The 25,477-nt window shown below is 39.6% G+C and overlaps 1 protein-coding gene across 1 annotated transcript in view; it reads right to left on the bottom strand.

Moving 5' to 3' along the window:
* The window catches only part of LOC309861100 (uncharacterized protein), a gene marked incomplete at its 5' end in the record, with an annotated part of 268,107 nt that overhangs the window by 209,916 nt on the left and 32,714 nt on the right, over window positions 1–25,477 (bottom strand). The window contains one exon of the mRNA XM_082723671.1: window positions 19,351–19,430. Within this exon, the coding sequence (XP_082579797.1) occupies window positions 19,351–19,430 (80 nt within the window). The remainder of the gene's footprint in view (window positions 1–19,350; window positions 19,431–25,477) is intronic.

The following is a 25,477-nucleotide window of genomic DNA, read 5'->3' as shown; positions in this document are numbered from 1 at the left end:
TCCCATTGATCCTACTTGAACCCTTTGAGGCTAGCAGTCAAATTCTTCAAAATTAGAATGACCGCACAACCCATCAGTGTCGTCCTTGTATGTGACTGTTCTCTCAGCCTAAGCATTACTACTATTTCTCTTTTATTCTCAAAAGTTCCCCTTATTTGGAAAACTTTATGATCATCCTCATACAACATATCTTGTGCAGCTGGTAGACTACTCGAGTCTGGGTCTCCTTTATGCCCAGCTACAATTTTCCAGAACTTTCAAGTATTCTTCATGTGACATAATCTAAGTTCTATAACCATTTCATTTTCTTCTTTGGGATACACAGTAGTTGGTCTGTGTGTGTTGGAAAAAGGATGTCAGATCCCAAGTTCTCTGTTCTCTGACGTATACTGCTTTACACTTGTCACTTCTCATCTTGTATTCAGCTCATAATATTTCCTTTCTAGTGGGTAACAGCTTCCATTTCTACTTTTTGCAATTACCACCTGAATGTCATCTACTCTTGGATCCCATCTACAACAAAATGGAGTTCCTAGGAAGAGTCACAGGGTCTGCTCTTGAGGTCAAGGACAACAGTTGATAGCAAATGGTCAAATACCATGGAATTGCAAACAGTTAAAACATTATTTAAATAACTTCAAAGAGGTTTTTTAAAGAAACCTAGAAATAAAGAGAAAAACACAATAGACTAAAAGACAATGTGATTAGTACTGAGACCTGAGGAAACAGCACTCCAACAGAAAAACCAAGCCCAAATCAACCGCCACATCCCTGCTACTTTATCCTTAGACACCAACCCTGGAAACAGTTGTGTTATTTAACTTCGTGAAGCTTGGCATGCTCTTTTGAAGGTTTCACCCTTTCTCTTTCTACCTGTCCTACAAATGCCTTTAGAACAAATTTATGTACTTTCCCCTCAAACTAGTCCTTCATAAACGGCTCAATGAATTCAGCTCCTAACAGCGTTCGTATTTCAGTCCAACAGATAACATGGCATTGCCCTGCCAACCCCGTTTGCTGGATAATCAAGTTCACAGATATACTTTCCTTTCAGCCAGACCCTGTATGTGGTGTTCAAAGACACTGGCATTAACATTAAATGGAGTCTGTAGGCACAAAGCACTTTTACATACACCTGTTAGGAAGCTTTATTTTCCTTAAAAGTTTTATAACTTTTACATTTTTCTGCAGTTTTAGGTGACTTGCTATAAATGATTGTTGCATGGCATTAAGCACGACAAAAATCACTGGTGACAAAACAAAACAAAACTATGTGACCAGATGCTTATCACTTATTTAGAAGGGAGAAGCAAATCTAACATTACACAAAATTACCTGGTTCTGCCAGTGAGGATAATGAAAATCAAATAACCATACAGGGCCTAAAATGAGAAATCTGATCGGGTGATACATAGATACAAATGAAATGTAAAAATACTAGCAACTTACACAAAAATTATTGATTTTTTTTCCTCCTGATTACTATTTCAGTGATCAGAGTATATTAGGTACTTGTTTGCTTGCAATGTGTTTTATTAATGCTGTATCTGACACCCAATTTGGAAATCAATGCTTATTTCATCATTTTTCTCTGAGGGGTTCTATTATTTACAATTGATTTAACAGGAATGAAAGGCTTACCATTAACAAGACCCAGCTGCTGACACTTCACAGATGAGTTATTGAACTTCAAAAAGTGAATTAACTTAACCATCGCCAAGACCGATGGTTTGATGATTTTTTGCACCAAGTCTAATGTATTTATAATTAGAATGTCAAAACAATAGTGTTCCTGCTTTGCCCAGTTTCTTGATTCTTGCACTTTATAGTATTTAAAAGTTTATTTGCTTCCTAGCCCACCATTATTTTGGGTTGAAAAATGTTTCTTTAGTGGACTAAAAAAATCCCACATGAAGACTATTCAAAAAGTTTAGCTTCAAATATGTCTATGTAAACACAGAGCTTTCACCACTGAGTATCTATGGACTGATGCATATAAAAGGATGTAATTATTCGAGGTCAACAATTATAAAGTGCAACTTTAGGAAAAATGTTAAAAGGACTTCAGCTGCAAATTTTTAAAAATCCAGACCCAAATGAATGGCTTAAAAAAGGAGATTGATAAAATTTAAGAAAAGAAAATCTGGAGTTAGTTTCCAGGGTTGATTAAGTTAGTGGATCCGCATGGTTATAAGGACCCCTCATTTCTCTTTCTGCTCCGCAGCCCCAACTTTAGTCCCCCTCAGTGCTGCATGCATTTCCAGGCATCACAGTTCCTCTCCACACCCTCTGTCCAATGAGAAAACTGCCCATCTATGCGTTCTATAAAAAGGAAGCCTGTTCCAGACTCTGCTATCACCAGTGAAAACTCTTCCTTAGGTCTAATTAGTTTTCTGTCACATGGGCATTTGTCAACCAGTCACTGGTGAGAGAACAGGAATGCCGGTGTTGGCTAAGCCTCGTTTATGGGGGGGAAGAGGGGGAGAACACTGAGCAAAAATGGGCCTTCTAAGATAGAGAACATGGGGAATGAGAAAGTATTTTCAAGCAGGTCTTTACAGGCAGGAGATAAGTGTCTGTTGTCCCCTCTGGCAAATCCTATCAGTCCAAGAGGAACCTCAGAAATTCTGACACTGGGGAAGCCCCAAAAAATAGCACACATAGATCATCTTACGGCAGCGGCTCTCAACCAGGTGGCTTTTACCCTCTACCTTTCACTCCAGAGAAGGAATGGCAAAGTCTGGAGGTATTTTGGGTTATCACAACTGGAGAGGACTAATGGCATTTACTGGGTAAAAGCCAAGGACCCCGCTTGACATCATGAAGTACACAGGACAGCCCCTGACAACAATGATCTGGCCCCAAATGCCAGTAGCACTGCGACTAAGAATTCTGCTTTGTGCTTCTTGCCCTGCATTTACCCCAGCTACCTCTCAGAGCCTCCAGCCAGGTTTTCCCCCATTCTGTGTCCTCAACAGTCAACCAAGTCTTTGTTGAAACACCTAAGGAATTTAAAATGGAAGATGAAGAAAGCAAAAGATAATTTTTAAAAAGCAACATGAAGGAAATACGCCACGCAGGAAAAAAAGAAAAATTTTTTTTCACAAACAAAATTCAATATACAGTTGAATTTTGTTTGTGAAAAAAAAATTTTCTTTTTATCCTGCGTGGCGTATTTCCTGTATGAGGTGAGGGGTTTGTGTGTGTGTGTGTGTGTGTGTGTGTGTGTGTGTGTGTATGTGTAACAAATTACCCTCATTGGTTTCTCTTCCAAATTAAGTCATATGTTTTAATTTAAGGAACATGTTTAAATGTATAAAAATAAGAACCTTAGGATTCAGAGAATTTCCATAAAGAACAGGGGTTTAAAATAAACTTTAACAAAAAAACAAAAAAACTTCAACTGTATGCTATTTATGAGGGGCCCATATAAAAGCACAGAACAGTTAATAAATGGCAAGAAAAGACATACCAGGAAATGACCAACAAAAAGAAAATTGGTCGAGTATAAACCAACTTGGTATTAATATAAGCCAAATGTTTGACTAGAGGATAGCTATCATTTAATGCTAACAGTCCATTCATGAGGACAGAAATAACCATTCTAAACATGTACACAACAAAAGCCATCCTCAAAACTCTAATTTTGTGCCCTTTACCGTTCTGATTTTGGAACTTTGCATATGTACCACCTTCGTATTTCCTTTATGTCAGTAAGGGGCTAGATGGATGGTAAGCAGGACCTATACGCTCATTCTGAAAACATGTCTGTGCTGTAAAACTTCCTAGTAAATGATAGATCTTGAAAGGTATGTACAAAGGAAAATATGTTAATATCTTCGCAAGCTGATTTGAAATTCCGCATGCCTGTTGGAGACCTGTGGACAGGGAGTTTTCCCATTTCATTAACAGGCCCTCAACTATCACTACCTACAGGACTTTATTTTTCCTCAGAGATCTTTAGTCTCCCTCCTCGGAGGTCTCCGTTCACCTGCTGCTGTTCTCCAAGAGACCTTCTCTGAGAGAACTCTCCCTCTTGGGCAGGCAGATTTTCATGGCAACTGCCAGCCTTTAGCCTGGTAGGTCAGTCCCAGCTGTGCTGGGTGGCTTGGCTGTGATCATGTGACCACGTTCCAGCAACATCTTCATGAGTGCGTCTTGACTATTTTGCAGAGGAAGTTATTTACAATTGTTTTTCACTGACTCAACAAATTTCCTATCAAGCTACATCTACACTCCACTTTTTAAAGGTTCTTGGGACTTTCTATTACTAAGCCTTTACAGAGTTTTAGAAAGATTGTGCATTTATGTATTTCAAAAAAAAAAGTATGGTTACTGTTTTTGAAAAAAAAAATCACTGTCATATAAAATTTATTATGACAAATTGCAGATGCTCATGGAAATGTATCAAAACTTCTGATTTTAATCTACTTATCTTTTCTGAGAACGATATTTAAAGGGCTAAAGAGAGCTTCTAAGAATCACTGGGCACCTAAGTAACTCTTCCATTTAAACTGAAACTGTTTTCAAAGTTATATAGATATTACCTTTACCTACTACATACTACATCTGGCCATTAACTATTCATCAACTCAGGCACTGCTAACAAAAATTAGAGGAAATAACCCATGATAGAACAAAAGGTGTTTGCATTTAGTGGAGACATATCATTCCAATTTATACTATTAGCTCTCAGTCCTAAATATTCTGATTACTATTCCAGGAGAGCCACAGGGTTAATAAAATTATATTTCTCTTGCTACTATGCTATGATAAATTTATTTAAATGTTGCTTCTGAATATACTTAGGCCTGGGAGTGAGATTATATATTATAGCTCTTACATCAATCCATAGCAAACGATACTTGATAAATAAAATGCCAATGTCTAAATTCCATATTTCTAATTGGTACCATGTTTCTATACATGAGAAAAATTTTCTCATACATGTTCTGGAGTAATAGAACATTGCAAGTTTTGTTTCCCAAAGCAATGAAAATACTGTGCATATTTAGAACCACATAAGAAAATGGCAATATAATTAAGACTTTTGGTTTATAATACAGGCTTTGAGAAATAAGATCTGTAGTTCATAATACCTAGAATGCCAGTGTATTATGGATTTAAAAATTAAGTGTTAAATGCTTGCTAACATGTTCACATACTCAAACATTTCTGATTCGATTAACATTGATTATACTCCACAATTCTGAACTACCTGTCTGCAGTTCTCTCCTCCACACCAATACTTAACTTATTTTTATTGGATTATAACCCCTAATAATTCAATTAAATAAATGAGGAAAAAGTAACAACTGTTTCTTCTGAGGAAAAAATTGAATTACTGAACATAGAATAAGTGTGGGAAATAGAGAGTCACCATTAAGCAAACACTCTCATAATGAGTGTTTCAGTCAAGATCACCAGATATTAAAATTTGCAGTTCAAAGTTTGAAGGAGAAACAAGATATTTCCATAGTTCCCAAAATATGCCTGTGGTATTTATTAGTCACAAGGGGAAAAGTTTCACTTTACATTCGAGAAACCCAGCAGACACCATGCCTCAACAAGTGACCAAAGTTAATGTCATCAACAATGGGACATATTGACATCACAGTCCCCAGTTGGATGCACTGAGAAGGGCACATCACCGCTGTTATGTTATCACAGACCCAAATTCAACCTTAAGAAGGGTCAAGGTTTTGGAGGACAAGGGAAGACTGACGAAGAGTCACAGTAGAAGAGCCTAAGACAACATGCCAACTGAGCTGTAAAATGGAATCGTGAATTGTATTCTCCAACAGGGAAAGGACATTAGTGGGAAAACTGGTGAAATCTAAATAAAATCTGTAACTTAATTAACAGTATTGTACTGATGTAATTTTCCTATTTTTTTTTTTAATTGTACCATGGTTATGTAAGATTTTAACATCAGGCAAGCTCTGTAAGATGTATGGGAACCTCTCAAAATATCTTTGCAACTTGCTATAAGTAGATAACTATTTCATAATAAAAACATTTGAAAGTTCTAACAAACATGATACTACTAATGTAGTTGCCATTTCAGGGTTCACAGCCAAAGTAGTGATCTAAGCACTCTGAATGCATTAACTTACTCCACCCTCACAATAACCTGTGAATGAGGACCATAATTATCTCTACTATTAGGACAAAATAACTGAAGTTTCAAGCATAGGGGGAACCTGCTTAGGATTACACAGTTACCAAGTGATCCTAGGAAACCTGAGCCCAGAGCCCCTGTGTTCACTTTGCACACTCCATCACTTACGGATGGCCTCAACCTGCATGTTAGGGGCTGGCCAATGTCTGGATCTGACCCTGCCCACTGCCCAGGGTTCCTAGATCTAAACCCACCTTGGACAGCCGACACAGCCCTCAAAGATGTGCAAAGCAAGAAGGAAGAGAACTCTGAAAGGAAATCTAAAATGGAAGAAAGGACCTATACGTATGTGAAGAGGAGGAAAAGGAGAGAGGAGGAGGAGGAGGAAGAAGAAGAAGAAGAAGAAGAAGAAGAAGAAGAAGAAGAAGACGACGACGACGATGATGGCTAGTTAAGTTTGTGAGATTAGAATAAATAAGATAGCATTAAAATCCTATATAACAAAAGGACACCAACTGGGAAGACATTCATTCCTGTGAAGACATTTGAACATTTGCATGCTGTTTGGGAAGAGGTAAAGATTTTCATTACCATTACATTTTTATTTATTAGTATAATTATTCCTTTCTAAAGCAATCACTAAGAGGAGGGCAATGAGAAGATCTTCCAGTGGAGTACAGCAAAACAAAAAATAAACAAACAAAAACACCGAGAAAGTCTTAACAAAGGTGAAAAAAGATGAAGACAAATGTAAAATATGCTAGAAATTTTATAGTAATTGCCATCAATAGACATGAACTAAAGTTTAAGACCAAGACTGTCATAAAATCCAGTTTTATGACATTTACCCCTAAAATCACCTAATATAAAAGAAGCAAAATAAGATAAAAAGCATAAAGGCAGAAAAAAAATGCATCAAAATCTAATCGAAGTGATCTATATGGTCATGTTAATAGGCTTCACAGTAAGTACTGCTAGCAATAAACAGTATCACAGCAAAATGTTAAGAGTCGATGTATCAGGCAGATAAAACAACTTGTAAACTTATCTGCTCCTATTAACATGACTTTGAAGTACTTCAAGGGCATTTTAATACAACTGTGTCAACAACAAAAAAGCATTTAAAATCACCATTAACCTGGAAGATTCCAACAGCTCTGCCCTAGTAACTAACAGATTAGCAAGTGAAAAGAATCAGTAATGAGGGATATAATTGATAGGCTTAATTCAATGAACACTTCCAGCATGAAACATATTATATATTTACATAAACACACACACCAAAAAACCCATAAAGCTGAACTGCATACTAGTCCATGAAGCCTCAACTAACTTCACAAAGTCAGCATTTCCTTATCACTCTAGTGGCTGAAAAAAACAAGGTAGTTAAGTGTTATTTTTTTTTAAACAACACTTAGAAACATACCTTATCCAAGTGTCTAAAAAAGAAAAAAAAAAAAAAACAAAGACTAAGCAAAAATGTTAATACCACATATCAAAGCATGTAGGATGAAGTAAAATAACTTGTTTGAGGGAAGATGAGAGCTATAAATTCTAGGGGGGAAAAAGAAGCTGATAATTAATGAGCTAATTATTCAAAAAAATAGTAAACTCAAAGAATAAAATATTAAAAAGTAAGAACAGAAGATGATAAATTAAAAAACCATACTATAGAAAGTATTAAAATCCTTTTGATCCTCTGGAAAGACTAAAAATAGTAAAATCTCTGACATGAATAATCAAGAGAAGGAATATATTAATATTGAGAATAAAAGACATGACCAGAGGTAGAGAGATTAAAAAGAAAACTGTGAACAATTTAAATATAAATAATATGGACTCAAAAAGAACTGCAATACCAGAAAGGTCCTAAAACCATTAATGAAACAGAAAAATATTTCCATCAAGAAAATGCCAGGCCCAAATGGTTTTATAAGCTAATCATTCATGCAAGATACTATTAACCTAGAAAAAGACAAATGTAATACAATGAAAAATATTTTTAAAAAATGGCCCACGGGCCAAATTTGGCTTGGCATCTGTTTTTGTAAATAAAGTTTTACTGGAATGGTGCTACTTTAAAAAAAATAATAATAAAACCTGTTTTCTCTGCTGTGACAGCTTTCATGCTGAAAGGGCAAAGCTAAATAGCTATTAGAGACCGTTTGAGTCCACAAAGCAGAAAATTTTACATCTGGCCCTTAGAGAAAGTGTGTTGCTAATAAGTTTCACAAAGCAAGCTTCCGAAACAGAAGCCTGGAAGGTAAGAGCTACGGCAGAAGGCAGAGCAGGGTACATGGAGGAGAGGAGGAGGGCAGAGGAAGGGCTGTTCATGGCTTAGAACATTCCATCAAGTAGAGCGTCTTCACAGAGAAGGGGAGATTTGAGCCAGGACTTAAAGGGCATGTGGGCATTCGCTGCGTGGATGGATACTTGGTTGGAACAACATTCCAGGTGGAAAGAAGAGGTTAGGAAAAGGCTGTGAGGCAAGACTGTACCTTCTGTGATTCAAGTACGGCCATGGGACTCTGGGACAGAGTTCAAAGGACATAATGCTGCCAGAGAGGAGGTCAGAAAGGTAATGTGTATGTTATGGGAAGTGAAGGGCAACTGAAAGTCTGTAGGTCTTTGTAGGCCACTGTAAGGATTCTGGCTTTCATCCAAGTTAAATGGAGAACCATTCCATTTTGAAGTGTTTTGAAGTGTTTCAGGACCTATATTACTCAAACACCAATGGCTATGTTGAAAATAGTTGGTAGAAGGACAAGAGTACAAAAGAGAGGCCCACTGGGAGGCAAGAGAGGGCAGTGGATCAGACCAGATTAACAGTGGTAACGAGACTCTGTATATATGTAAAACAGGCCAGAGAAACAGCAAAATGAAATTTACCTGTTAAAATGGAGAAAAAATTACTGATCTCTAAATCGAATGAAGGTTCTAGAAGAAATGCAAATATATTCTAAAGATTCTTAAAATAGAAACCTATTCTTAATAAAATGAGTAACAAAAGCAGTCACAGATTTTTCTCTGTGATAAAGGAAGGTCCAAACTAACAAATGAAAAGGGTCTATACGATGTCCTAGCAGGCAGGAGGGAATAAGTGATCAATAAGAAGGCCTATCTTGGGAAAGTCACCAGGTTTCCAAGATGGGGGGAAAAATACACACACACACACACACACACACACACACATATAATATTTAAAATAAATATATTTATATGTGTATAAATATACGGTATGGACAATCACAGAGGTAAGAAGAAAGGCCAATCCACTCTAGACTGGAGAAACGGAATACCCCCATAACAAGTTTCCCTGAACTATTCAAATTTAAATCAAACCTTCAAATAAGAAAAAGCAGGCAGGTTTGACTAACCACGAAAATTCTGAAACAAAGAAATTAATGAGAGGGGCTGACTCCCTCAATTATTAAAGGTTATAAAATTATAATAATTAAGGGATCAACAGATGCATCTATGGAACCAATTACAGAAACCAAGAGTAGACAGAAGGACAACATATCTCACAGCAAAAGGCAAAGATGGCTTACCAAATGGTACTTTTAAAAATTGTATAACCTTCTACTGGCAAAGTACTAAACTGAATAATTTAATACACTGAAAGCAATGTAAATTCATCTACCTTCTCTGAAAAACACTTCATCAATACGAATGAAGCTCCTCTTTTGACTTAGTGATCTGGTAGTTCCAATTCTAAGAAGCCATCCTAAGGGAATAATCACAATAAATACATAATATGTTTTTTGTTTTTCCTAAGATACAAAAATTAAAAATATTTTTAGGGCTACCAAAAGGAGTAGTTAGTATACACTACCATGCATCTGTAAAACAGATGATTGTCTAGACATGAAAAAAAATTTCTGATATTGAATGACAGACAACAGGTTATTGCTTAGAGAATTGCTGGCTTATACAAGGCTAATTTAGAGAGAAGACATTAACTTGTATGGGTACATTCTAGAAAGCTGGTCTTTTTTTGAGTGACTCATCTTTATTCTTCCCCCCCTTTCCAAAATTTTCATTTTGAGCATATTATAATTGTCTAAATTAAAAGAAATGTTAAATCAAATGTTATAGGATCATAAAGCATTTAAGTTGCTTTAAGTTAGATTCATATTTATGTAAGAGCCATATATTCTGAACTCTATACATGCACTCTGCGCCTCATGTAAGATTTTTCCAGTATATAAAAATAATGCACACAAGTGACAAAGTGGATCAGATTTATAAGCCAACTTAATATTATGAAAAAATCATATGCAAACAATTGCAATTAGTGATTTTAAGTATATATTCACTGTAAGGCATTTAAAATAGCATCTACTCAAGTAAATAAAGGACTATTCAGTATAAAGGGTTAAAAAAGGGAGATAAGAGTGTTGATTTCTTGCTTCACAGAAACAGAAATGGAAAGTAGCCACAAATGGTATTAACATATGAAGTATTTTGACAGAGATCTACTTTTTGAAAGCTTTATCAATCTTAAAAGTGCATTCAGCACGAAGTATGCAATCATTTGTTATAGATGTGTTCCCAAAGTGTCTTCCATTCTTGTTGTGTATTAAATGAATTATTTTGATTTCAAAAACCTTGATTTTCTACATCGAGACAGTATCAGGATATATTTTAAAAGAGGCTAACACCCACGTGTAACACATGAATTTTATACTGTTACTGAATCAGCATTGAAAAGACTGAATTTTCAGTTCTAACATGGCCCAGCGAAATTATTTTAATTTGATAGTTCTTACAACACCCCTATCAAGCCCTATTTTCTGTATAACCCATCCAGAGATACAGAATTGCACTTTCCTCAGTAGAGATGAGTTGTCAATCTCTGATCGCTTCAATAGGCTCCTATAATCTCACTGTTGACTACTTTGCTCTCAATGGGGAATCATTACTTGACACCTGACTTGGAAATCTGCCTGGTGTTCAATTTGATTTCAATGGTAGTCAATGGAAAAATCTCCATCCTCTACACATTCCCTTGTTATCTTTGCACATTTTTTTTTTTTTGAGGAATTTCCAAAGTTGAATGGGCCACTGAAGACCCGACAGGACCAGAACACTACAAGAGCAGAGAAGTGAGCAAGAAGATCCGAAAATGACACAGAGCTCGAATTCAGAGTTGCCTGGATGTTGAGCCAGGTCCTCCTTTAGCCATTGACAGGGACTGCACCCAAAGTCAGCCTCCAATGGGACCAATGACCCGACCTCAGCATGCTCCCTTCCTCCCACAGGAGGGATAAGCAACTTCCCATGGTTTTGAAGGTATCCAGATGCTGGACAGGTGACTTCCCAGGACAATCCTACAAATAGCTGCTACTTCAAAATCCAGTCTGCCTGCTGCCAAGCATGTCTGATTATTCCTCCCCTGAGAAAGATGCTCCCTCAAGCTTTCCCTGAAAAAGGAAGAGCAGCCGGGGAAGACTCCATTTGGAACCTAAACCCCCAGTGAGAAACCAGCAAGTACTACGGCCCAGCAGCATAGCTCGGAGGGTGAGGGGAAGTTAGTGGCCCCACAAAACCCCTTCCTTGTTGCTCCTGGCTTTTCAAGTTTTTCCTCACAAAGCCTATTTCCAAAATCTTGTTTGGACATTGTGGAGCTCACCTTGAACCACAGTATAGGACAGAAGGCGGTTCATGAGGACCTTGCCGGGCATTATGGAGCCATTGGTTTTGCTACACAGAGGTCATTTTGATGGTTTATGACAGGTCTGTGCTCAAGTGGAATTTTAATGGATGAATAGGGCTCAGGAGTACAGTGGATACAAGGGGTGGGCTTGAGAGCTGAAAGGGTCCTTCAGAGAAGAGTTCCTACCAAGGCTTAGAAGGAATGAAAAAAGCCACTGACCACCTCAACTTATAAACAATTTAGTACTGAGGAAACTAAAAGGACGAGAAAGTAGTGAAAGGAAATAAGGACGGGTGTTCTGGGATCCTGTGTGAAGAAGGGCTTTGAATAATAGCCTCGGAGCTCCACTTCAGGGTTCCTCAAACAAGGGTCTATGGCTAACCACCTGAAAACAGAAAATCCCTCTAGGCTTCAGAGCCAGTGCTTTCCTTTTGCTGGTGTGGGTGGCAAGTCCCACTATCTAGAAAGTTTAATGAGGGGAAATGAGGTCAATGTAATATTTGTATAACACATTCAGGCAAATTATTATATTATTGTGTAAAAATGGTTTCAGAGGAGTTTGAAAAAGAAATGTAATAACAGAAAATGCCTCAGGCTGCAGTTAGGTTGAACTCACAAAAGCCTCTCTGTAGCAGATACCAATTCATGTTGCAAAAGATAATTAATATTCAGTAAAATATTCAACATCATGTGGAACATCAATGTAACGTTAACTTAGATTTTATTGGAATTGTGTCTTTGTATTCACTTTGATTTTATAGTTGTAGAGGCACTATTAGCACAGGAGAATGCATCCAGGTTTCCAGTTGTACTTATTAAAGTAACAAAACTAAGGTCAGGACAGGGGTTGAGTGAGGGGTGATAAAAGATTCAGAGGAGCATAGGCTCCTCAGCCAGACTGTTTGGGTTCAAATTCTGATTCTACTACCTGCCTGCCCCGGGACCTTGTCACTGAATCTCAGTCTGCTGTGAAAATGGAATTAATAAAAGTTCCTACCACACTAGGTCATCATGAGGAATCTGTTCCATATATTAATGCTGTCATGCACTTGATAGTTAACAGCTCCGGCTGTTAACTATTGTGGCTCCTTTTTCCTTTTAGTGGGAGCCATATGTGGTTCGAGGTGATGATACCCACAAGTCCCAGGGAACTTGTCACATTATAGATAAATGTGGATTTCTGAAAAATCATTTCAGTGAGTAGATTGGATGGCGAGGAGAAATTTAAACTCATTCAGGAGATCAAAGTGAGTGACAATGTTATTGAGAACATTGTTCTCTCAGTCTGTTCAAAGGGTGGTTTCTGGGCCAGCATTACCTGGGAACTTGTTAGAAATGCAAATTCTCGTCTCTGAATAAACAGCTCTGGAGATAGTACCCACCTATAGGTATTATCATGCCCTTCAAATGATTTTGCCACTCTGGGACAGGAACTGGCAGACTCCTTCTGTAAAGGGTCAGATTTAAATATATTTTTGCAGGGCACTTGGTCCCCTTGAAAACGTTAAAAAAAAATGGGTATGTTCCAATAAATCATTTATGGAACCATGTACAGGCTGGATTTGGCCAACTGCCTATAGCTCACGGACCCCTGCTCCAGGATGCTGAGGACAGCCGCTGTGACTGGCAACAACAGAGGACAATGTTGAAGTCTGGCTTCGAGGTGGTGAGTTTGAGATAGACACGGACAATTCTCAGTTGAGTATCTGGCTCTGGGGCTTAAAGGAAAGAGCAGGGCTGAAGGTATAGATTTAAAGGCAGCATAAAATGCTTATGAAAAGGTGGGTGCAGGTGACACTGTCCATGATTCCCACGGAGTGTGGGGCACGAGCCAGAAGGGCAGACCACCAATCCCAGACAGGCAAGGAAGAGCAAACACCAAGAAAGATGGTGATCCTGACAACAGAGCCAAGAACGTGGCTGTGACCATTTCCAGCCCGCACAGTACCACGAGAATGGAATAGCAGCTACCACAAGAACAGTCAGGGCATCTGTGACTGTATGCATACCTTGAAGTTATGTATGGGGGGTAAAATGAGTATGTCCAAAGAGTGAGGGAAATTTTCTTTCTTAATAAAAAATGCAGTCCATGGGTAGATGATCTAAGAGAAGAGGACAAAGATGGGTCAACTGAAGGAATGAGGTCCTTGACCTGGGGAGAGTTCCCACCAAGAGCCTAAGAATGTGGGACTGGTCCCAAACAACAGGAAGCACACCGCATTTGTCCACACCAACCAGAAGAGTAGGGACACTGAAGCTTCAGAGTGGGAAAGAAGTTCAGCTTCAGTTATGGAAGTAACCTCAACCTTATCAACAAATTAGATTAGAAAAGATTAGGTTGAGGACTGGAGAACAGTAGACAAGATTAATAAAGTATCATTCTTTCAAAATAAGTCAAACTTTTCACTAATTCAGAGCATACTTCCCATTTAGTAGGAATTAGTTTTGTTCTTTAATTACACTGGATTTATGAACAGGCGAGGCATACAGGAGATTTTATTCCCTGTTCTCTATTTTAGCATTCATATCTTGATGCGCTCCTTCACCTAACCCAAGTTATGCTGACATGATCTTTGACTTCCCACGGAGAAGCGTTCATTTTAACTGGCAGGCAAATGATATTACACTCCAAAGGCCCATCATGCTAAATGACCATTAAACCATTACACTTAAGAACTGCCTCTCAGGATAGAGATTCCAAGAGCTGCACACAGTATCACTGTTTAACTATCAGCATTTTAGAGACAGGGAAATGTCATCACCAACCTCACATGAATTCCTCCGGTTATAAACAAAACATCTGTGGCTGGTTAGCTCAGCTGGTTCATCGATGGAGTTAAATGACCAAAATCTTGGGAGGAATCCTTGCCAAGCTCTGGATACAAGCCCCTTAGCTGTCACCCCTGTTAGATGAGGCACCTCACAAATGGAAGTTTGTATTCAGACAGGGTATAGAGGCCACCATCGCATACCTCAGCCTCCTTGCTCCTTATTCCCCAACAACCTCCCACCTTGCCGCAGCGCACCACCCCCCTACCCCTCCCCACCCCATCCCCGGTGTTCACAAGGCTATTTTTTTCTCAAGATTTTATTTGAGAGAGAGAGACAGAGCAAAGACGATGACAACTCCCTCTTGAGCAGAGAGCCCGATGTGGGGCTCAATCCCAGGACCCTGAGATCATGACCTGAGCCGGAGACAGACACTTCACCAGCTGGGCCACCCAGGTGCCCCAAGAGGTTATGGTGCCCCATGCCTTCTCCCAAAGTCTTCCTTCCACTGTAGCTAATTAGTGTTCTCCTCCAATCCCTCCTAACACAGTTGGCCCCCAAACCACCAAAGTCCTAGTATATTTCTCACTTGACTGCAGCCTTCCTGAGTCTCTACATGGCTGAGTGACCACCCTGGGAACTCTGTATTCTCTGATTTAGTTCACAATTACCTTCAGCGGGAGATGCTAAGCTGGCTGAGGACAATAGTACAGGTACAGCACAGTATCATATAAAATCAAGGTCTTTCCTATTTCAAGTGCTGGATTTCTTAGTCGGGTGATCCTGAGCACTGCATCTAACCTATCTGGACATTCACTTTCTCATTTGTAAGGTGAAAAGCCATACCCAGCTCTAATTCTCTGCCTTAGCTTTTTAAAAGAACACTGTAGTCTTTAGTGACCCTCAAACACGTGACTGGTGGAGGCAGATCCTATGAATAGGTAAATGTACATCTAGAGCAAGTGCAAAAAACAAAACAAAAAAACCCCACCATGCCTTACGGGCCCTGTGGGTCACGAGCACCGGTTCTTCTTTGCCTTCATTTCTCTTCTTTTCAGCCATGCCTTTAAGCTGTGCAGGGCCATTCGTATCCCACACTGGGAGTCATGCTCATTTTGACTTGTTCACTTACATTTTTAAAAGTGTGCAGTTTTGACAATCATTTTTAGGTCACAATTTTAAAAAGGCAACCACAGGGAAAAGTCTGTGCCTGGTCCACAGGGAAGGTAATCAAGTTTTATTTATTTATTTTTTTAACTGAAGATTTTACTTATTTGAAAGAGGAAGTGAGAGAACACAAGCGCCAGAGGGAGAAAGGTCAGAGGCAGAAACAGACTCCCCGCTGAGCAGGAAGCTGGATATAGGGCTCCATCCTGGGACTCTAGGATCATGACCTGAGTCAAAGGCAGATGCTTACCTGACTGAGCCACCCAGGTGCCTGGCAATCAAGTTTTCCTAGAGAAACCATACATCACCTTTTTTCTCCTCTACTACCGTATCAGAGGTTCTCAAACTGATCTAGCGAGTCCAGATGGGGCTGCACAGGATATCTGTGAAATATTAACTACTTTTCTCCTAATACTAGTTGGCACTTGCTTTTCTCATGCTCTTGTGTATAACTGCAGTTTTCTGGAACCTGGTATAAGGGACATCACGAAGGCTTGAAGGCAGAGCCAGATAGGGGAATCCAGCTATCTTCTACTAAGCCAGACACTAAAAGTTAACAAAAATGTGGAGAAAAGTTTATGCTTCTTACCATGTTTGCTTTGGGAAAATCCCTTTTCCATAAAAAATTTGACATTAACTTAACGGGCTTATTCTAAATGAAGCAATAAGCAAATTTCTCATTTTTAGTTTCTAATATGGTAAATATCTATAGCCATAAGCCACATATAAAAGAGCCTAGAGGTCCTCGATGACTGAAGAGAAGGAGTCAGACTAAGACATCTGGGACCCACTTTTCTAGATCAATAATGGTATGAAATAAGCATGTGGCAAATAGAAGAATTAAGTTTAATTCTGAATTCTCACTAAGACATATGAAAAATACACTCACAACAGATTAAGATTTTATCTTTTACTGATATCCAGAACCCTGAGCATTTTTTCCCCCAAAGAATGCCAGTAGGGTCCACACAATCAAATCACCTCAGCTTTCAAAACCCCCATTCTGCACTCCAGACCATGAGGGAGGTGGAATAAGGAATAGAGAGGAAATGAAGTTCTCACTTTCTCCTGCTTCATAAGGTCAGCTCAGGGATGGCACCCCTATACACATCCTATGCAATACCACATATATTAGTGTGCTAAGGTTGTTCTAACAAAATACCACAGACTGGCTGACTTAAGAGATTTAGTTCTCAGGGCACCTGGGTGGCTCAGGGGGTTAAAGCCTCTGCCTTCTGCTCAGGTCATGATCTCAGGGTGCTGGGATCGAGCCTCGCATCGAGTTCTCTGCTTTGCAGAGAGTCTGCTTCCTTCTCTCTCTCTCTCTCTGCCTGCCTCTTTGCCTACTTGTGATCTGTCTGCCAAATAAATAAATAAATCTTTAAAAAAAAAAAGGGGGGAGCGATTTAGTTCTCGCCGTTCTAGAGGCTAGAATATCAAGGTGTTAAGTAGTTCTGGCTTCTTCGAGGCCAGTCCCCTTGGCTTGCAAAAAGCTTTCTTTGGTCTTTCTTTGGTCATGCCCTTCACCTGGTCCTAGCATATCCCTAGTAGCTAATTAAGACCCCACCCTACTGATTTCATTGAATCCCCTCTTTGAAGGCCTATCTCCAAATATTGTCACCTGGAACACCATGTGAACTCACTTAACCTTAACTACCTCTTTCAAAGCCCGGTTTCCAAATATGGTCCCATTTTGAGGTACTGAGAAGTTAAGACTTCAATACATTAGTTTTGGAGGAACACAACTAAGCCTGCAACACCATGGTGAGAAAATAATGCTCTTCTGCTTCATGATTATGAATATCTTACACCCTATTCTCTACCTGCTCATCTTTCTACGTGTACACAGGAAGCCCCTTGTATTCACATGGCTCAAGTTCTTCATTTTACTAAACTCAGGTACAGAGAGGTGAAATAACTTGTCTAAGGTCACACAGCACATTATTGGTTCACACAAGAAAGCGATGCTTTTACTTTTTAAATATAGTCTTATTTTCAATTTTCGGGGAGTGTATTATTTAGAGAAAGTTTCAGTGATTTTAAGAGAACATTTGAGGACTGCTTACAGTTATTTCCTTTGTCAAGAATTCTTTTTGTTCAATTATCATGCCCCAATAGATTTGTCTATTATGTGTAGAGAATAAAGGATGGGGGCGGGGGTCGATGGGTTTGTTAGTTTCTTACACTTGAGTTTCCCTACATTGAAGCAGATCCATGTTCAAACAATCCTTGCCAAGTGTTTGAAATCAAACCCTTTAATCACAGAGAAGCAATAAAAACAGAATATAAAGAAACATTCTGCCTCATGACCTTCTGCTATGGTAAAAAGCAGCTGCCAAGCTTACAACTCCCTAAAGTTCTGCTAACTGGGTTAAGAGCTAGAACAAGCCTTCACGAAGGTGAAAGCAGGTGAAAGGCCGCTGACTGGGAAGGCAGAACTCCCCAGGCACCGTCAACAGCCAGGACACCCCAGGTGTCTTCAATAGTGGACGCTCCTTCCTTCTTCCACAAGGCATAGCTGAAGAGACGCCCCGCGACCCCATGAGGCACTACTCCCCCTACCTTGGGCCCAGTTCTTCTTGGGAAACCATTACTAGAATGTGAGAACAGCAGAAGGTTTCCAGTGTTAAGGAGTACAAAGTAAGAAGAGATTGGCAGGAGACCTTGCCTTGTTTTAGCGATCAAAAGCAGGGGCCAGCAAACTACAACCTAAGGGCAAATCTCGCCTTTCAGCTGAGCATGAAAACAAAACCATGAAACAAAACAAAACACAAAAAGCAAAATAAAATTTCAGGACACGTGAGACTGTCAACATCAGATTTCCGTGTCTGCACTCATTCACTTATATATGGTCTAAAACTGCTTTGCTTCTACAATGAGGGTAGGATTGAGTAAGGGAAACCATACGGCCCACAGAGCCTAAATTATTTACTCTCTGGTCTCTTCACAGAAGTTTGCAATCATCGAATCTAAACTTCGGAGCCCACCCACCCCTCATCCCAAATCTATAAAGCTCAGGTTTCAGATTTTATTATCTTTTGCATTTTTTACCCTGGAAAATTTTATGATTTAGCAGATGGGTATCAGTTGAATTTAGGATTTTGTAGGACCTGGTAACCCTCCCCCGCAAATTTAGATTTCTAAATCTTTTTAGAACAGCCAAAATATCACAGTTTGAAACCAAAATCCTCTAAAGTGAGAAAACTATGTTTGGTTTCACTTCCAACTTAATACAATGAAAGGATGCCTACAGTCATTTTAATGTTAAACTGTTTATTGTAACTACTTGGGAGTCGTAAGAAAAACTCAGATCATATTTTATCACAGAGCTCTAACACAAAATGCCTCCCTCCCGGTATCCACCCTCCCTTCTATCAAAGGCAACTCGCTTCCCCACCTTCAACAGACTCAAAGCTGTTTAACCCACAGCTCCTTCAGGAGATAGTTCAACATAAAACAGTACATCAATTCCTTCCTCTGAGCTTTTCCTGGCAAGAAATTATTACCATAAATCAAAGTGATTAATCAAATTAAATGCTCCAGAAGCCAGATAAGGCAGATTACAAAGGGAATTACGGAACGTAGCTTCTAGTCAGAGTATCAAGGAGTTTAAAAAGAGTACATCTGAACATACCTCTCCTCTGTAGATCCTGAGATCAGTTCTACTAGGTGAAAAGGATGGGTGATGGTCACTTCATGGTAATAGGCAGGATTCTGCAATAACAAACACCTTGAGTTAGGAGTTTCAAGCAACAATGCAGGAAAAAAGTACTCCATTATTCATTACTTCATTACTCCAGGTCTTTGCCTGCGTCTCCACAATACCTCCTTTTCCAGGATTTCCATGATGTGACAAGTTTATCCTTGTCATAATGGGAAGAAACCACCAAGCCCCTTTGCTAAATCTCAAACCAAGCCTGACTGCCTCGCCTGAAGCCTTAAATGTCAAAAGAGAGGAAAGCAAGGGCACCTGGGAGTCTCAGCCCTTAAGCATCTATCTTCCACTCGGGTCATGGGCCCTGCCTTGGTGAAGCCCGGCATCGGGCTCCCTGCTCAGAGGGAAGCCTAATTCTCCCTCTCCTGCTCCCCTTGCTTGTGACAATCTCAGGAGCAATTTTCATTGAAAATGTTTCTTGGCAGACACATAGCGGGAAAAAAGTTTGGTGACTGTGGTGTGCCTAATCTTGGAAGGTGAAAGTTCACAAAAGCCTTGAAACAGACCAAAATATCCTTAACCTTCAGCTCTCCAGTTTGTGAAATGGGAGGTATAATAAATTAAATACTGCAGGGGCCTGCGAAGAGAAGGTATTGAAAGTAATGACAGTCCAGTAGATAGAAGACAAACTGCAACATCCTTGATTGTTTTATATCCTTAAATTGCTTGGGTATGTATCTTACTGATTATCACAGCTAATTTATAATACTTATCCTGCATGTGTGTATTAAGGGAACAAACCTGGGTGCTTTCACTTCCATTCTTGGCATCATCATGAACTCTCAGGTGCAGCTCAGCCACTAAATAATGAGAAGGGACTACCTCCAGCTTGGGTGCATTTTATCTACCAAATAAATCAATTTAAAACCTATCTTGACACTCTCCCACCCCATCATTTCAATGTGGAGAAAAAGGAAAGAGATTCAACCCAACTAATCCAATTGCTTCTCGAAGATACAGACTCCTTAAGTGTTGCCTCAGACTATGTCTGACCTCTTGAACTCACAGAGGGGAAATTAAGGCAGAAAAACCTAACAGTTCAAATCGCAGCAGCTTGAAGATTTGGTAAGATTTAATCTCTGAGTTTCCTGAAGGCAAAAAAGGTGGAGCAAAATAACCAGAGAGTAACATATTGAAGAATAGCTTATTTTTAAAAACTGAAAATGGCCCCAAACACTGAACCCTTCAAAGGAAAGATGTTACAGAAGTTCAAGGTTATCATATTAAGTTACCAAAGCACAACAACATTGACAGGCAACTCATCAGGGAGAGGCGAGTTGAGTACAAGCAAGCAAACAAACAAAAACTTTAGATAACTGGGTAAAAGGAAACTTTGGCTTGGATAACTACACCAACCTCACGGTGGACACAATACCCTTATCTGCCTCACAGATATTTTCATTGCGCAGCGGATCGGGAGGTATTTCTGTTTCTTAATGTTGCTCATTGGCTGGGGTAAACCAAAAAGGGATTTGTTCCCCTGGAGTCATCTTCTGAATGGTCACCCCAGGAAGCTTCACCATGAAGTTAAAAGCCTCTCAATGTAATCCCCTGAGCATGCCATATTGGTCTACAATTTGGTCTCTTCTTAGGAAGGCCTTGGAAACTATGTGTTAATATTCACACCTGGAAATCTCTACTTCCAAGGCATCTGCAATCCTCCCTGGGGACCAGGAAATAAATACTGTCTACGAACAAATAAAGGGTCTCAAAATAGTGTACATCATCAAGAATCACTTGGCAGGACTTATTATAAGTGCACATTACCATCACAGAGATTCAGATATGGTAGATATAAATTTTTCTAGGCTTTGCTTTGTTTTTTATAACACATGTAAAATTTATTGATCACATAATATAAGCAATGTAACCTGCCAAATCTCTCAAAAATTTACCATCTTTGAGCATTTTATTTTTCAGAGCATACCTTTATGGAACAAGTATTCATTCTGGTGGTTTGTTTTTTTTTTTAAGATTTTATCTATTTATTTGTAAGAGAGAGGGAGAACACAGGAAGGGGAAGCAGCAGGGAGAGGGAAAGGAAGAAGTAGGTTCCCTGCTAAGCAAGGACCCAGATGCAGGACTCAGTTCCAGCACCCTGGGACCGTGACCCAAGCTGAAGGCAGATGCTTGACTGAGCCACCCAGATGTCCCTCCTTCTGGTTTATAAAAGAGAAAGCTGAGGTCCAAAGATACCAGAGAATATACAAGAATATACTCAAAACCACATAGCTTGTATATACAGAAGTCAAGGCCACAAACAGATAACTTCATTCATTCATTCATTCATTCATTATTTCTCTTCCTTGTTTTCTAACTACTTTCCCCCCAAACTCCTCCACTTGGTCACCCTGGGCCACCTGCTAGCTTCTGAACCTACCTGCATATACCTGCCTGCCCCCAGGGCCTTTGCTCTTTCCCTTCTCCATGCCTGGAGCATCCCCCTTCTCTCTTCACTTGCTCATCTCGTCCTTTACTCTTCGATCAATCACCTTCTCAATGACTATATTATTTAAGTGACACCCCCCCTTCCTGGAAATACCTTGTCCTCCTTCCCTATCTTCCCCATCCTTCTGAAAGATGTTCCATGGGTAAAGTGATGTATACTATTCGCTCTGAATGATTTACATGTGTCTATTTCTTCCACCAGGATGGTGGTTCTTCAACCTTAGCAGCATGAGAACCACCGGAAGGACTTTTTAAAATGTGGATTCCTCACTTCACTCCTAAAAGATTTGATTAAAGTGATGCCAGTAGTACCAGTCAGCAGGCCATCTTGAACAGTCTTGCCCTAAGGCATTGATTCTCACCAGGGATGATTCTGCCCCTGCCCCCGAGGACAGTTCACACTGTCTAGAGACAGTTTTATCATCAGAACGAGGGTGGATAGCTACTTGGCATCTCTGTGCTAAAAATCCTGTACTGCTCAGGACAGCCCGGCAACAAAGAATTTTCCAGTCCAAAATGTCAACAGCGCTGAGGTTGAGAAACCCTACCCTTGGAGAGTGCTTCTCACTTACCCCGCGTCAGCACCTAGAGGGCTTGTCAGGGCCTGTATGGTCAGGCTGCATCCTCAAAGTTTCTGATTTGTTATGTAGGTCGAACGTGAGGCCAGGAACTGTACATTTCTATGAACCCAAGTAAAGGAAATGCTGTTGGTTCAGGACCTAATGCTGGGGAACAAATTTAGTAGAACGAGCACTCCATGAAGCAGGGATCTTGGTCTCTTTCACTCACTGCTGTCTCATAGCACAGTAGTCACTCACATGTCTAATTTTTTAATAAGATACCCACACTTCCCACTCCCACTCTCCACATAGTGATTCTGCTACCCGCGATCTTTGCATTGCACACTGAGAAACCAGAGTTGTTTTTCTTTGTTTGTTGCTATTGGGGCAGCAACTTTGTAATGTCTTCTATTCCTCAGACTCCTCAGTTTGTTTACTACCAACCAAAGAAGTCTGATGAAGTTCATGTGTTCTTCTGTCTGCCAGGAGAACGCTAGGATAGCATCTCCACAATGAGATCCCTACAAAAGAAACAAATCAAGTCTCTGCACTTTCTATTTATTTATGATGGAACTATATAGTCCTATAACTATCTGTCAAGCAATTCCCATTTTCAAAAAATAAGGAACCCTGGGTGTCTCAGTGGGTGAAAGCCTCTGCTTTAGGTTCAGGTCATGATCCCAGGGTCCTAGGATCGAGCCCCGCATCGGGCTCTCTGCTCAGCGGGGAGCCTGCTTCCTCCTCTCTCTCTCTCTCTCTCTCTCTCTCTCTCTCTCTCTGCCTACTTGTGATCTCTGGCTGTCAAATACATTAAAAAAATCTTAAAAAAAAAAAGGTCAGAGAATTCTCTCTCACACACACATGCAAACACACACGTATGTCTTAAACCTGATGCCTGGAGGTCCCTAGCATTTGAACACAACTTGGTGTTGTGGGACTTGGTGTGTCTTCTCAAATACGCCTGCACTTCCATAACCACATCTATGGCTGTCATTCCAAGATGGTATCTTCCAGGTGCTGTCAATTACCCTCTCCTTACATCACTTTCTGGGGGAATATTTAATTCAGCTCCTTTTATCCTGTGCCCAAGGCCAAAAATGAAGCAGGTGATCTCCATAACTCAAAAATGTCTGATATCTTGGACTCAATTGCCCTGGTTAAGACAGGCATTTAATGAAGAACTGGTGAATGAGAAGTTTAATGGCTAGAGTCAAGACACCCCATCTTAAAAATCTCTTTTTACTTACAGGGAATCATCAGCCAGGGGTATTGATTTGCATTTACTGACTGGACTTTCTATTGTTTTCAGATGTTACTATCCTCAGCTGGTGCCTGCAGGCTATTAGTTCCAGGAGGGTCAGCTTGCTGTCCTGAAAAGCCAAAGCGTCCCCTACTGAGTTGAGAAAGCTGAAGCATTCTACGATGGCTCCAGAATCCACCTCAAGTCAGAGAGTGAAAGGGTGTTTCACTGATCATCCTCATCTTACAACAATGAGAATCTACCGAGAAATAATCCAAATCTTAAAAATGCTTTACAGTTCATGCTTTATTTAAAAAACAGCAACCAGTGAGTTGTAATTTACATGCTATGGAATTCAGTGTTCAATGCAACGATTTTGGGTAAATGTACAGAGCTGTGCATTTATCATCACTGTCTAATTTTAGACGATTTCCAAAGAGAAACGTCGAGCCCATGTGCAGTTCCCCACTGGCATCCCCTGCCAGAGCTAGTCAACTCCTAATCTACTCGCTGTCTCTACAGATTTGCCTTTTATGGCAATGCTATATAAATGGAATCATACAGTATGTGATCTTTTGTGTCTATCCTCTTGCATTTAGCATATTGTGTTGGAGGCTCATCCATGGTGTAGCAAAGAGCAGTACTTCATTCCTTTTCGTTGCCAGACGGTGTTCATTGTATAGATCTATTACAATGTATCTATTTACCAGTTGATGGACAGTTGTTTTGTTTTGTCTATTAAGAATAATGCTGCTATGAACATTGGCAAGCAAGCTTTTTGTAAACATATTTTCCTTTCACTTGGGTAGATTCCTGGAAGTAGAATTTCTGGGTCATATGGTAAATCTATGTTTAACATTTTTTTTCAAAAGCCAGACTGTTATCCAAAGTGGCTGTACTATATTAAAATCCCACCAGCAATGTATGAGGGTTCCAGTGTTTCCATATCCTGTCCAATATTTGCTATTGCCTTTTTTTTTTTTTTAAACTATAGCCACACACACAATTCCCTCTAAATGCTGAAATAAGAGTGATTTCAAATTTGGGGCACGAATATAAAACTACAGCTGACATTCATTGAGGGCCTACCCTGTGTAAACTCCTTTAAATATGTTACTATTAGCCTTGGAGCACCTGGGTGGCTCAGTGGGTTAAGCCTCTGCACGTGTCATGATCTCAGGGTCCTGGGATAGAGCGCTGTATCATGGGGCTCCTTGTTCAGCGGGGAGTCTGCTTGTCCCTCTGCACCTCTCCCTGCTCATACTCTCTCTCTCTCTCAAAGAAGTAAATAAAATCTTTTAAACATATATATATTACTCTTGGCCCATATTAATGCAGTAAGACATCACCCATAATTTACAAATAAAGAAATAAAGCGCAGAGTTTAAATATTTGCCCATATTTGGGATCCTAGCAAGCAGGTGGCCCTCTGAATTCAACGCAGTGTGACACAAAACCTAAATATAGTAGTGATCCATAAAAGCCAAGACTTATCTGAGTCGGCTTTATTGGCTTTATCTTGTTAATCATGGCCAAAACATTTCTGTCAATGTCATTAAAAAGAGGAATCAATAAACAATAAAATCAATTGCTCCTAATAACTACAGATATTCCTTTGAAGGAACAATACTGAAGTTCTGGAGAAAAATTTCACCTCAATACATTTTCATCCAACATCAAATCTCAAAGTTATAGTCCTGCTTGGGATTTAACTAGCAAGATATTTATGACAATCAAAACTCAAATGAAATATACTTCATAGCAATGAAATTGCTGAATAGTTTTTATTAACTGTATT

The sequence above is a fragment of the Mustela nivalis genome, assembly GCF_964662115.1.
Source record: "Mustela nivalis genome assembly, chromosome: 1".
NCBI lineage: Eukaryota > Metazoa > Chordata > Mammalia > Carnivora > Mustelidae > Mustela > Mustela nivalis.
Note: the sequence above shows the minus strand (reverse complement) of the source record. Positions and strands in the feature narration are given on the sequence as shown.